General features: G+C 43.1%; 1 protein-coding gene across 1 annotated transcript in view; it reads right to left on the bottom strand.

Moving 5' to 3' along the window:
* LAMA3 (laminin subunit alpha 3) overlaps positions 1-15,365 on the bottom strand; it is a 238,643-nt gene that overhangs the window by 150,129 nt on the left and 73,149 nt on the right. The window contains 3 exon segments of the mRNA XM_036874222.1: positions 6,685-6,747; positions 8,068-8,199; positions 10,125-10,215. Of these exon segments, the coding sequence (XP_036730117.1) occupies positions 6,685-6,747; positions 8,068-8,199; positions 10,125-10,215 (286 nt within the window).

Below are 15,365 nucleotides of genomic sequence, written 5' to 3'. Positions count from 1 at the left end.
AATGGACAAATTCTTAGAGAAGTACAACCTTCCAAGACCGAACCAGGAAAAAATAGGGAATATAAACAGACCAATCACAAGCACTGAAATTGAAACTGTGATTAAAAATCTTCCAACAAACAAAAGTCCAGGACAAGATGGCTTCACAGGCAAATTCTATCAAACATTTAGAGAAGAGCTAACACCTATCCTTCTCAAACTCTTCCAAAATATAGCAGAGGGAGGAACACTCCCAAACTCATTCTACGAGGCTACCATCACCCTGACACAAAAACCAGACAAAGATGTCACAAAAAAAGAAAACTACAGGCCAATATCACTGATGAATATAGATGCAAAAATCCTCAACAAAATACTAGCAAACAGAATCCATCAGCACATTAAAAGGATCATAGACCATGATCAAGTGGGATTTATCCCAGGAACGCAAGGATTCTTCAATACACGCAAATCAATCAATGTGATACACATTAACAAACTGAAGAATAAAAACCATATGATTATCTCAATAGATGCAGAAAAAGCTTTTGACAAAATTCAACACCCATTTATGATAAAAACTCTCCAGAAAGTAGGCATAGAGAGAACCTACCTCAACATAATAAAGGCCATATATGACAAACACACAGCCAACATCATTCTCAATGGTGAAAAACTGAAACCATTTCCTCTAAGATCAGGAACAAGACAAGGCTGCCCACTCTCACCAATACTATTCAACATAGTTTGGGAAGTTTTAGCCATGGCAATCAGAGAAGAAAAAGAAATAAATGGAATCCAAATTGGAAAAGAAGTAAAACTGTCATTGTTTGCAGATAACATAATAGTATACATAGAGAATCCTAAAGATGCTACCAGAAAACTACTAGAGCCAATCAATGAATTTGGTAAAGTAACAGGATACAAAATTAATGCACAGAAATCTCTTGCATTCCTGTACACTAACGATGAAAAATCTGAGAGAGAAATTAAGGAAACACTCCCATTTACCATTGCAACAAAAAGAATAAAATACCTAGGAATAAACCTACCTAAGGAGACAAAAAACCTGTATGCAGAAAACTATAAGACACTGATGAAAGAAATTAAAGATGATACAAAGAGATGGAGAGATATACCATGTTCTTGGATTGGAAGAATCAACACTGTGGAAATGATTATACTACCCAAAACAATCTACAGATTCAATGCAATCCCTATCAAACTACCAATGGCATTTTTCACAGAACTAGAACAAAAAATTTCACAATTTGTATAGAAATACAAAAGACCCCGAATAGCCAAAGCAATCTTGAGAAAGAAAAATGGAGCTGGAGGAATCAGGCTCCCTGACTTCAGACTATACTACAAAGCTACAGTAATCAAGACATTATGGTACTGGCACAGAAACAGAAATATAGATCAATGGAAAAGGATAGGAAGCCCAGAGGTAAACCCACGCACATATGGTCACCTTATCTTTGATAAAGGAGGCAAGAATATACAATGGAGAAAAGACAGCCTCTTCAATAAGTGGTACTGAGAAAACTGGACAGCTACATGTAAAAGAATGAAATTAGAACACTTCCTAACACCATACACAAAAATAAACTCAAAATGGATTAAAGACCTAAATGTAAGGCCAGACACTATAAAACTCTTAGAGGAAAACATAGGCAGAACACTCTATGACATAAATCACAGCAAGATCATTTTTGACCCAGCTCCTAGAGAAAGGGAAATAACAAAAATAAAGAAACGGGACCTAATGAAACTTAAAAGCTTGTGCACAGCAAAGGAAACCATAAACAAGACGAAAAGGCAACCCTCAGAATGGGAGAAAATATTTGCTAACAAAGCAACTGACAAAGGATTCATCTCCAAAATACACAAGCAGCTCATGCAGCTTAATATCAAAAAAACAAACAACCTAATCCAAAAATGGGCAGAAGACCTAAAAAGACATTTCTCCGAAGAAGATATACAGATTGCCAACAAACACATGAAAGGATGCTCAACATCACTAATGATTAGAGAAATGCAAATCAAAATCACAATGAGGTATCACCTCACACCAGTCAGAATGGCCATCATCAAAAAATCTACAAAACATAAATGCTGGACAGGGTGTAGAGAAAAGGGAACCCTCTTGCACTGTTGGTGGGAATGTAAATTGATACAGCCACTATGAAGAACAGTATGGAGGGTCCTTAAAAAACTAAAAATAGAACTACCATATGACCCAGCAATCCCACTCCTGGGCATATACCCTGAGAAAACCATAATTCAAAAAGAGACATGTACCACAATATTCACTGCAGCTCTATTTACAATAGTCAGGACATGGAAGCAACCTAAGTGTCCATCAACAGATGAATGGATACAGAAGATGCGGCACATATATACAATGGAATATTACTCAGCCATAAAAAGAAACGAAATTGAGTTATTTGTACTGAGGTGGATGAACCTAGAGTCTGTCATATAGAGTGAAGTAAGTCAGAAAGAGAAAAACAAATACCGTATGCTAACACATATATATGGAATCTAAAAATAAAAATAAAAAGGTTCTGTTGAACCTAGGGGCAGGACAGGAATAAAGACGCAGACATAGAGAATGGACTTGAGGACACGGGGAGGGGGAAGGGTAAGCTGGGACTAAGTGAGAGAGTAGCATTGACATACATACACTACCAAATGTAAAATAGATAGCTAGTGGGAAGCAGCCGCATGGCACAGGGAGGTCAGTTCGGTGCTTTGTGACCACCTAGAGGGGTGGGATAGGGAGGGTGGGAGGGAGACGCAAGAGGGAAGGGAGATGGGGATATATGTATACATATAGCTGACTCACTTTGTTATACAGCAGAAACTAACACAACAATGGAAAGCAATTATACTCCAATAAAGATGTTTAAAAAAAAAATGAAAAAAAAAAAGAATGGGGCTTCCCTGGTGGCACAGTGGTTGAGAATCTGCCTGCTAATGCAGGGGACGTGGGTTCGAGCCCTGGTCTGGGAAGATCCCACATGCCACGGAGCAACTGGGCCCGTGAGCCACACTTACTGAGCCTGCGCGTCTGGAGCCTGTGCTCCGCAACAAGAGAGGCCGCGATAGTGAGAGGCCCGTGCACCGCCATGAAGAGTGGCCCCCGCTTGCCGCAACTAGAGAAAGCCCTTGCACAGAAACGAAGACCCAACACAGCCATAAATAAATAAATTAATTAAAAAAAAAAAAAAGAATGAACTATGCTACATGTGCTTTGAGTATGCAAAGATTCATTCCAAAAATAGCCTCTCAGAGTTTGTGTAGCTGACCTCAGGCCCAACTAACCTATAAGGATGCAAGAACATTTATTTTAGCTAAATAATTAGATATTTGTCTAGTAAAATCTTTTAGGATAATTAGAAAATTATACTATTTTTTTTAGAAAAAAGCATCACTATTATTAACATAACATGGAATTGGTATGTGCAGAACCAAAAAAAAAAAAAAAAAGAGTAAAAGAAAAAAAGAACACTGGAACTTCAGAGGAACAAATACATAAGAAATTTATAAACAAACTTTAGGAAATTATATGTATATATGGAAAACTTTAAATAAAATATTTGATTGGGGAATAAAAAAGATCTGGGGGCCATACACAGGAATTTATACTTTGTAAAAGCATGGGGTTCTAAAACATAGCCCTGTTTAAGAACCACTATATCAGAAGACACGAAAGCATTAATAAGCCTTAATGAAATAAAATTCTCTGGGGTGGGAGGGACTTGGTATCATCCAGTGCTGTGTATCTCCTGGCAGTTGAGATGTCTGTGCTTCTAATGTTCACTGCCAGAAGTCAGGCCCCAAATTGGGTGTTTTTAAAATGCATTAGTGGAAACCAAATTGAAGTGGGTATCTGTGCCTTCAAATGCCCAAATAAATCTAATTGCACTAATTGAAACTTCTTTTCTCGAGGCTGTGTTCTGAGGCTTCCCTAATATTTTGTAATAGATGTCTGAACTTCCATTCAAGTTCAGTTAAATTTCCTTCCCTGAAGTCACCACCAATCTAGTTGGGGAGAAAAAAGAATGGGATAACAAAGGGATTACTGGAAACAGACCAGAAATGGAAGATCTAAAACATGTTTGTGGAAGGAAACCAGAGATGTGTGTCATAATCCAGGCTCAAAAGCTGAGTCCCGTTCTAGTCAAATGACAAACATTTAAGCAAGCACTTGCTGATACCCGCTGTGGGCAGGATACCACGGCAGGTGCTGTGGGGATTAGAAAGCGAGTCAGGCACAGCCACCGTCCCCAAGTGACCAAGTGTCTGATGAAAGCTAAAGACAATACCCCGCAAAATACCCCAGCGCCGTGGTCTGCTCAGAGGAGCTGGGTGTGGGCAGGGCACAAGCAGGAAATGGCTCAGGAAGGTAAAGTGGGTCACGTGAGAGCTGACCTCAGGTGAGCCCTTGTGCTGCCCCAAATCCCGTGACACTCCCCAAGCCCATTCACTCCCCCGCGTTCCAGGATGCCTCTTTCATACCTTCTCTCTCCTCAACTCCAAGGCCTTCTCCCCAGCCTCACTTTCTGCCCCCATCTTGATTCTTATTTTGCAAAGAAAAAGAGAAAGACCAGAAGACAGCATCCACATGCTTCCGCCACGGGTCTGCAGGCCCTTGCCCAGCCCGTCCCCGCGCTCCGCCTTCTCCTTTCTGACAGCCTTTCCCGCTCAACAAATGGCACCCCCTCCCCTTCGCTCCTTGTGTGCTCCATCCAGAAGCCGGGGAGCCACCCCCGGTCCTCTTGCTCTCACAGTGCACCTCTGCCCAGCAACGCCCCCACAAGTCCTGCGGGTTGCATCCTCAGATTATATCCACGGTCTGTGCACTGCTTGTCACCTCCACTGACACCTCCGGGGTCCCAGCCACCACCATCTCTTCCTCACGGATCATCATCGTGATGGCTTCCCTGCTTCTTCTCTCCTCCTCCTACAGTTGGTCCTCAACACAGTTGCCACACCCCAATGCAATGTCGTTTCCCTGTGCCGAACTCTCCTGGCTCATCAGAGTAGAGGCTACGTCCATGCGGTGGCTGACGAGGGCCTGTAATCTGGTCCCCGGGTTGCCCCCCTCACCCCCTCCCCTTCGCTCACTCTGCTTTCACACCCCTGGTCTCTCTCTGTTCAGGGAACACCCCCGGCATGTCCTGCCCCAGGGACTTTGCACTCGCTCTTTCCTGCGTCTAGATGCTTCTTCCCAGACACCTGCAGAGCTCAGCCCTCAGCCCCCTGATGACCCTGCTTAATCATCTCTTCAGCGAGGCCTTCCCTGACAACCTACTTACATGTGCAAACCTCACATTCCTACCCTCTCTCTCTCGGCCTTATTTATTCCACAGCACTGATGGCCAACACACCCGGAGCTAATATACTGTTGTAGAACCTGAATTCCTTGACCAAGGATGGCCCTCCAGAGACCATGTTCTTGTCTGGTCACCAGTGCCCCTTCCCTGCCCACTCACACTCCGGACGCACCGGGAAGAGGGGTCCATGTGCTCCCAGTGAGATGAGCACGTGACCATCAGGCCTTTCCCCATCCTGGGGGACGAGACCAGGTGGGTGACCCAAGCCTGACCCAGATGGTTGTGGGCTGTGTGCATGCAACGTGCCGCGCCCTTCTGAGCGTGTGTGTCCCTGTGAGCACCATGGTGGGTTCACATAGCGAACTGCTCACAGCTCCAGAATCGAACCCAAAGGCCTGGAATACTCTCATATGGGTTAATTTACACCTACAATGTGAATGACTCCCATTTAAAAGTAACACCTTGTGCAGGACACACACAACCCTGCATATCATAATCTATCACATTAGTGATTTTACTTGTTTGTATATTAAATATGTTATTGTAGGAGTCACCCCCACCCCCGACTGAAATATAAGCTCCAGGAGAGTTGGGAAATTCATTTCACTAAGTCCCCAGCAGCCAGAACAGTGCTATGCACATAGCAGGTGGTCATAAAATACTTGCAGAATCAGGGATTAGGTAGGTGTAGCACCTCTCCACCCCAAAGGCTGCTTCCTGCGTACCCCTGCCACTCTCTTCCCTGGGTGTTTTTCTGGCTGCAGGAGCTCCTCTGCCCCCCGGCAGGCCGGGCCCAGCAAGTTAATGCCCCAGAGGTAGCCCTCCATGCACATCAGGTGACTGAAGTTGTCCGTTCCATTGGGATAACGTTGAGCAAGTTCTCTGCTGCCTCCCAGAGTTGCTCAGAGGGCTGCAGCTCCAGGAGCTACAGCAGGACCACGCCCGCTAACGCATCTTCATAAGGGTTCCCTTCAATCTCGGACTCACTCCCTTACTGATGTTTCCTGGTGTCACCTCCCAAATTAACTACTTGCACTCAATTCCTTTCTCAGAGTCTCGTTATGGAGAACCAAATAACACAGGAGGCAACCGACTGCTACTGAAGGTTTTTGAGCAATCTAGCAACATACAATCTAAAAACTCTTCTTAGTCTCCTTCATCAGGTGGTGCCATTGCAAAGGACAGACTGGAGTAGAGAAGGATGGGAGGTGAGAAGCCCAAATACGACACACCTGCAAGGCACCACCATGGTCCCATGAGGATGACTTGAACTTGGACATAGCCAGGTGCACCGGAAGTAGAAAAGGAATATGGAGCATAACATCTTCACTGAAGTTAAACCAAAAGAGAAGTTACTTGCCTTTTATATCTCCAGCTACTGGATCTTCTGGACTTGGAGTAGAAATAGGGAAAACGGGAATTCCTAGAAAAATAATTTATCAAAAAATACAGAGAAGGATGATTAAGGAGACAGTAAAGTAAAACATTAAATTGCACTAACTAGGAAGACGCCCTCTCTGACTTAGTGAAAGCAGCATGTGGAAACTAACTGAAAGAAAGGAAATGTTGCTACACTTAAAATGCATCTAGTAATAGAACCAGGATGGTCAGACATTCTGATCTGTATATTAATGAACAGAAATGGATATTTCGTGCTCACAATAGCTAAGTCCCAGTCTAGCAAGGCTGAGCTGGACTTCTTCAGTATCTTTATTGTTTTTTAATGTAACATCGAGACTAGCTTTTTAAAAATGTTTTCTTTCAAGTCTTCTTCCCTAAAACTTTGCTTATGAAAATGCAATTTCTCCTTAGCCTCTATCCAATAATTATAGATTCTAAATGGATTGAGCCCTGATTCAGTGTCACTATGTTTGGGCTTAAAAACTGCTTCCTTTAACTTTAAGATGATCATGTAATTCATCCTCCAAACTGGGACACTTGACAGTGGAAGTGGGTGCTCGTTTAACAATGACCCTGGGACAGCAGGTGGGAGCCAGGACACGTGCACGTCCTGTACACAGAGCCCCACAACTCAACATGCTTTTCCGGGGATGGCAGAGTTGTGAGGTGGGAATGGGCAAGAACTAACGCAGCAATGGGGTATCATCTTCCTGAGACCGTGTTTCTCCGTCCTGACCCCAAAGTCCAGTTTTTACACTAATTGCAGAACAAATAGGATCATGGCTCTTGGAACAGTCTGCACAGCTGACTTCACACGCTCTCCTGCTCCATGTTCTATGCTGTTTCTAACAGACACATATATTTCTCTCCAAGATGCTGAGATGTTCTCTTAGGTCACGGCAGTGGGATAAGGTGAGGGCTCTACTGTACAGTGGGAAAGAAGACACAGCCCCCCGGCCACTGGAACTACGACACACACTGCGTGTGCGCACGCGAACATCTGGAAGCCCGCGACATTTACTCTAGGTTTATGAAGAAAAACCCCACACATGGATTACTATTATGTTGAAACTGCCACTATCTGACCCTTTGACCTGCCGAGACGGTAATGTCTATGGTACAGCCTAACACTTTGGAGATAAATAACACTATAAAACATACTTATAAAAATGTAATGTTCCCAACTTTGGGGAACATTTTCACACAAATAGAACCTTCCTGGCCCTATTTCTGTCCCTCTACCACCCCCCTGCCCCATGCCTGCCATGCACTCAGGGGTCGATGCACAAAGCCCAGGTCAGCGCCGAGAAGCCAGGCCTCTCCTTCCGCAGCTGGGACTTACTGGAGCAAAGCGGGAAATGGTGGTAGCCGGCCGCACACTCCTCACAATGGTCTCCGCGGAAGTTGGGCCTGCAGGTGCAGCGGCCCAAGCCCTGCTGACAGTCCTCCGCGTGGTCGGGGTGACAGCTGCAGGCTGAGAGAAATCCCAGATTCAAGGAGTCCCTCCTTCACTGCACCTCTTAAGGCAAATATGTCCTAATCCTTCTCAGGCAATGTTTACTACTTCATCATTGGTTTCCAGGGATTCTTGAAAGGGTACAGCCTGTTTTCCACTTCACACCTGGTTGATGGTTTGCATTGACTGAACCCCATGGACCCTCAGAGACAAGCTTTAATGAGCAGTCACACTGAGAAGTTCTCCAGGATGTGGTTTATTACATTGAGCACTGCCCAGTTCACCGTGTAGGGGGCAACCCTGCACAAGCCACCACCGGAGGGGCTGGGTGGGCGCATGCTTTGGCTCCTGGCAGGGCTGTTGGGCACAGCCTCTCCCGGCTATGAGCCAACTATGAATGTCCACAGAGTGGTCGGCATTACACAGCTGTGATGTGGACACAAGTGTGGGATGCCGAGACATTGATATATAATCTGTGCACAGCACAGCAAGATCGTGCCCATAACCCAAACGTTAGAATCAAGTGATACAGCATACTGAAGGCAGTTTTTGCAACCAGCCTGACTATTGGGTTTGCATTCCAGAGGGACACACTTGGGTGTAAAACGCTCGGTAACCCCCTCACTTGGGAGCTTCCCTTGACCTGGCAAAAGTCCTCACCTTGGACAGCAAAAACACTGTCATAGCTCGGCTGAGTCCCTGTCCTGTGAGGAACCGGGAGGCTGGAGAAGTCGTGAGCACCAAGCAACCCCCTAGCCTGGCTTCTCCTGGTGTCCTTTGCTTAATTTGTTTAGGATTTATGTGTCCTGTGGACTCTTTATACTAAGCCTCTAATATCTCCATGAGACCACTTCAGTGATGAAGAAAGAAACTAGAAAAGTGATGGAAAACTGAGGCTCCTAATAAGGCATGAGTTTATTCACGATGTCCTGTTTTCCTTTGCCAAAGCTTATTCTTCGTGGGCACAAGATAAATCATGGGCATACTTCATTGGATGATGTGGAAGAGTGAGGGAAAACAAGGACACACTTTTAATAACTAAGATGCCCTACAGAGAAACAAATCAGAGGTTACACATTCTTTGGATTTTGATGCTCTCAAACATTAATGATATGATGAATGAATTTGGGGGGGAAGGTGGGCACAGAAGCCAATTTCAGGACTGGAATTGTTTTCTAACTGCAATAGCCAGAGAACATAAAAGAACCAAATAAATTACACATGCAGAACAAAGTCTATAATCTGATCTACGACTGATAATTCCACAGAAAAAAAAAAAAACAGTGGCATTTTTCTGTATAATGGAAGTGGTATGTTACAGCAGCGCTAGACAGATATGAACTATACCCTGGACCTACCAGTTGGTAGTTCTCTCACCTGGGCCAAAATATTTAACTACTCAGACCCTTTGATTTCTCTATATCTAAAAATGAGACTAATAATACATTACCTTAAGTTTGTTATGATAATTAGATAAGACATTTGTGAAATTATTTAGGCAATGCCTTGTATATAGCAAGTGCTCAATAAATCGTAACTATTTTGAATATTATGACTTATTACATCCTTGTGAAATCATTACTATGTTGCCTTGAGTCTAATTCTGATGAAATTTAAAATTACTGGAGATCATAAAAACATGTCAAAACAACAGAAAACATCTGTTGCAGGCCTAGTATGCGACAAGCCCAATGCTCAGTATTTTCCTAGGTGGTTTTGATTGCATTTCATTTAATCTTAGAGACTAGATTATCATTTCCATTTATATATCTGAAATCTGATTCTCAGAGAGACTATGTAACTGCCTCAAGTCACACAGCTAGTAAGGAGTAGAACCAATAATATGAAGAGAGAGAGAAAACGAAGGGAATTACTAGCCAATCAGAATTTAGCCCGATGACCTTCCTGAAGTCTAAGACACACCAAGTTGGAATGAAACTTACGGATGCAGCCGTCAGGGGCATGGACCGGAACGTCATAAGGGCGGTAATAGCCCTTAGCACACTTTTCACAGTTTACACCAGCTGTGTTATGCTAGAAAGAAACAAAAGAAATTTAGGGGGAAGAGTAGTGGACAAGCGCTATTCATCCAGAGAAATAATTCTGTCATACACAATTGTAATGTAAAAGTCACCAAAAAAAAAGCACTGATCTTGACCTTGAATCTCCAAGATTTACCACAGGACACTGGCTTGAACTTGGCTCTGGCATTTTTTTTCCCATTGGAAGAGGAAATGAGGGTAAGTTCCATGAACTGGACAACCCAAGTTTTCCTCTCTACCACTTAATGAAGCACCTGACATTTGAGTGAGCAAAAATTCCAGAGGACCACTCTTCAAAGCTTCATTTGGTAGTGATAAATGGATCATAAATCACCCTTAGGTTTAACCCAAGGAATAAAGGGTTATGTGTGTATTTTTATCTTCTCCAATTTTGGAAAAAACTGCATGTACAGATCCCCTTCTCTCGTCATTCCAAAATTTTATCTGTGCTTTAGTCTGAAACCATTTCCCAAACATTTCTGCTACGGGAATGGAAAATGTAGGCATGTGCTTCATACACAGAGCTCATTTTAAAGTACAATACAAGGCAGCCTTTTATATTTCACGGCTAATCCTTGTAATTGCCAGAAAATCAAATTACCCAACATGCATCATCAATTTCCAAGAACTATATACCATGGATCTAGCTCAATTCCACCTCTCTCTCTCTCTCTAATTTGGAAACAATTAGAAGGACAGTGTTCTTTCACTAATGAAAGGAAAGGCAATAGGAAGTTAAAAAGAACAAATATAACACACTGACTCAAAAGGAGTCTGCATAGAAACACAGAGAGGAGAACAAAGACCCTTTCTGTATCCTCTACCCCTTTAGATGATTTTATTAATTACAGACTTTTATTTATTACCACTCCTTGTCCTGCGGGCTAAAATCTGAATTCACGTTAACATTGAGGTCTAAAACCATACTGGCCACTTCTCTGACCTAAGGTTTACATGCATAAACATCTCGGACAAACAGGAAACAGCTGTAGTCCACCCTCCCTTCCATCAAATGCCAATGAACCTCTCAACTCTGTTGTTTGCCACTGTGGCTTATAATACACAGAGGACATCAGGTTAACCTTGGCTCCCAATTTTTTTCCCATTGGAGTAGGAAATGAGAAAAAGTTCTCTCAAGTGGGTACCCTGGGTTCTCCGCTTTACCACAAGGTTTGTCTAATGAAGCACCTGCCACAAAGAAGTTATATTTTTGAAACACAAAGAACAGCAACAAATCACCCTAAGAATACCTGTAGTTTGCCTTCAAGTTTTGGGTGGTTCTCTAGGACCCGCACCACCTGAGGGCAAGATACACCACTTATCCATGGACACCAAGGTCATGGTTGGACCAATACCAGACGGAGACTCAAGGACAGTAGTGGCTCCAGATTTCAACGTGGGAGGTACCTAGGAAGCACTCTTGCCAGGAGGAGTGGGTGTCTGAATTTGCATATGTACAACACAGCACGAGATGAGAAAGCCTCGGTTGCCCAAGCTAAAGAGTGGGGTGGGCGCCGATGGGATCTGTGCAGGAGGTAAGCCCACCCCCACCTACTCCTTTTCCCTTGGCACCATCTAGAGAGGCTTTCTAAGGAACGCCCACCTAGAAACCTCAGGCCCTGCTCTGATAATTCTCAGGTCCTAATTCCTCCAAGCAAAACTTTTCCTACATGCTTTTCAATCTTCAGTTAAACCCCATCTCTCTCTGACTCTCTCTCTTTCCCTCAATTCCTTGACCACACCTACAACACTGTTGCTGACTTCTACTTCCGTGAACCTCAAGTACAGCGAGACTATTGGCTAGTCCACTCGTTGGCCACACTCTCCTGGGAAGACCCCGTCTGATATTCCATCTGAAGGTCAAAGTGATCTGGCCTCTGTGACCTCTCTGACACATCTAGCCCTGCTCACTCCCCTCCAGCCACGCGGGCCCCTTGTTCCCTCTCAAGGCCCTTTGCCCTGCCGTCCCCTCCACCTGGAAAGCTGTCCCCCAGACAGATGCCTGGTCCATTCTCTCGCTTCTTTCAGGTCTTTACTCAAATGCCATATCCCAGAAAACGGACCACCCTATTTAAAATGTCACATACCCCCAAACCAACACTTAAAATAGTAAATCTAAGAAACAAAAGCAAAATCAATACTACGTGAGAAAACAGCCATCTCTGACAACCACGTGCCCTGCAGGATGACGATCTGGCTCTTACATGCTGGCTGCTTGGCCACCTGAAAGTCCCCAGGCCCAGCCTGCCTGTGATGTTTCCACTTCCTGTCACCTGCCCAGACTGATGGCAGAGATTTCATCATTCTCCCATTACCAGCACTGCACAGAAAAGGCAGGAAACAGTCAGGTTAGCTGGTGTTATGGAATAAATGTTCGTGTTCCCCCCAAGTTCATTTGTGGAAGCCTAATCCCCAATGTATTTGGAGATGGGGCCTGGGGAGGTAATCAGATCATGAGGATGGAGCCCTCATGATGGGATTAGTGCCCTTATAAGAAGAGACAGCGAGAGCTTCCTTCCTTTCTCTCTCTCTCCTCCATGTGAGAATACAAGACAATGGCGACATTGTCAACATCAGCCAGCCAGGAAGAGGGCTCTCACCAGACACTGGATGTGCTGGCACCTTGATCTTGAACTTCACAGCCTCCAGAACTGCGAGAAATAACTGTTTATTGTGTAAGCTACCCAGTCAATGGTATATTTGTTATAACGGCCTGAAGTGACTAAGGTAGCTGGGTTTCTGATAGGCAGACCTTGCTGTACGGTATGCGTGTTCTACCAGCAAACTCAAATTTCATCTTGAAGCATCACCACGTAGCTCACCAAACCATCTGCCCTGCTGTAGTTGCACCCGCTCTCCTCCCTTCCTGTGCAAGACTCCCCATGTCCCTCTGTATATGGCATAAGATAGGGTTACATTTTCTCCCCAAATGAAGAGCCCATTATTCAACATCATTTATGTACTATCCATCTTTCTCTTCCATCAGAAATGCCAATTTTACCACAAACCAAATTTTAATATCTGCATGAATTTGTTTCTAAATTCTCTATTAGGTTCTATTGAACTATCTATCCCTGCATTGAGTCCACACTCAATTAATACAGATTCACGGTATATTTTGATATCTCGCAAGACAAATTTCTCCCGTCATTGTTCATCTTTTCTAAGCTACTTATCTATTCTCATATATTCTTTTATTGATAAGAACTTTAGAATCAGTCTGTCAATCTTCATTAAAAATCTGATTGAAATTGCACTGAATTTATAGATTGGTTTTGAAAAAATGGTGTATTTATAATACTGAGTCTGGAAACATATTATGCCTTTCCATATAGGTCTTCTTTTATAAACTTCAATAATGTTTTATAGGTTTAAATGTAGCTCCACAGTTAATTTCTTCTATCTGTTGCCACTTGGAGTACCTCCAAATTGTTCCAATAATCACAGCTGTGTTCTCCTGCATGTATCTGTTTCTGCTTTCTATCTTTCAGGAATCTCTTGAAACTGCTGGTCTGTTGATAACACTCTTTCTCATTTTTCATGCTATTGTGGATTCTGGAAGGAGAGAGTATTTTGCTTGTTTGGTATCTTTCCTGTCATTTTGTAGGATTTGTTGCAGAAGGGAACGTAGCCATATGTGCTCCGTCTGTTTCTTGATCCCATCACTTAGCTTTGTGTGGTGTGTGTATGTGTGTGTGAAAGAGAGAGAAAAACAAATGTTTGGAAGTAGTGAGATGAACACATTAGGGACACAAACAGTTCAAGACTTAGATTAGAAGTCGTGTCTCCATGGAAGAAGCTAAAGACTCTGTTTTAGTTAATGGAGATAAAGTATCTTCAAGCATCATCTCAAATAACATGGGTAATCTTCAACATTAATTAAGAGCAAAAATATTTTATCAAACAGAAAGGAATCAAGGAGTCAATCCAAAAATGTTGTGCTCCTTGCCTTCTTCCATTGCTCTTTCCCCCAATATTTTATGACCAAAAAATTCAAATTTCACAATAAACACCTATACCCCCTCTACTAGAGTGTACCATTAACATTTTACTATACTTGTTTTTTCACATAATTATCCATCTACTCATTCTTCTATCCATCCATTAATCCATCTTATTTATGCATTTCAAAATAAATTGCAGATATCAGTTACCGTCCCCCAAAATACTTCAGCTATTTATATTAACTGTTTATTAACTGTTATTATAATAACTCCAGTTAATTATATGCATAGCTAAAGTTATGCATATAATTAACTGGAGTTTAATGTTTGTTCAGTTTTTTTCTTTTGGTATAAAATTTATACACAAGGGCAAAACTCTTGTACATTCACTGAGTTATAACAAATGCATATATCTGTGAAACCCAGATGTCTATCAGATACAGAACAATATTACCATCCCTGAAAGTGTCCCCATGCCTCTTCCCAGTCAATCCCCACCACCAGCTCCGACAGTCAACCACAGTTCTGATTTTTTCCACTATTGATTAGTTTTGCCTGTTCCAAAATTTCATCTAAATGGTCTTCATACTATCGGTATTCTTTTTGGGAAAGCTTTTTTCACTTAACACGATGCTGTTAAGATTCTTGCATGTTGTTGCACCATCAATAGTTTGTTGCTTCCCCATTGGTGTTCCACTGTATAAATATGCCAGAGGGGGCTTCCCTGGTGGCGCAGTGGTTGAGAATCTGCCTGCCAATGCAGGGGACACGGGTTCGAGCCCTGGTCTGGGAAGATCCCACATGCCACGGAGCAACTGGGCCCGTGAGCCACAATTACTGAGCCTGCGCGTCTGGAGCCCGTGCTCCGCAACAAGAGAGGCCGCGATGGTGAGAGGCCCGCGCACCGCGATGAAGAGTGGTCCCCACTTGCCGCAACTAGAGAAAGCCCTCACACAGAAACGAAGACTCAACACAGTCATAAATAAATAAAAATAAAAGAACGTGAATTTCTTTAAAAAAAAAAAAAAAAAAATGCCAGAGTGTGTTCCTCCATTCTACTACTGAAGGACACCAGGGCTATTTCTAGTTTGGGGCTATTGTGCATAAAGCTGCTATAAACTTTTTGTAAACACACTTCCATTTCTCATGGATACACGCCTAAGCGTGGAATTTGTGAGTCATGGTGTAGGTGTATGTT

Source organism: Balaenoptera musculus, chromosome 14 (genome assembly GCF_009873245.2).
Source record: "Balaenoptera musculus isolate JJ_BM4_2016_0621 chromosome 14, mBalMus1.pri.v3, whole genome shotgun sequence".
NCBI lineage: Eukaryota > Metazoa > Chordata > Mammalia > Artiodactyla > Balaenopteridae > Balaenoptera > Balaenoptera musculus.
The sequence above is the reverse complement of the archived record's forward strand: the minus strand, read 5'-3'. Positions and strand labels throughout refer to the sequence as shown.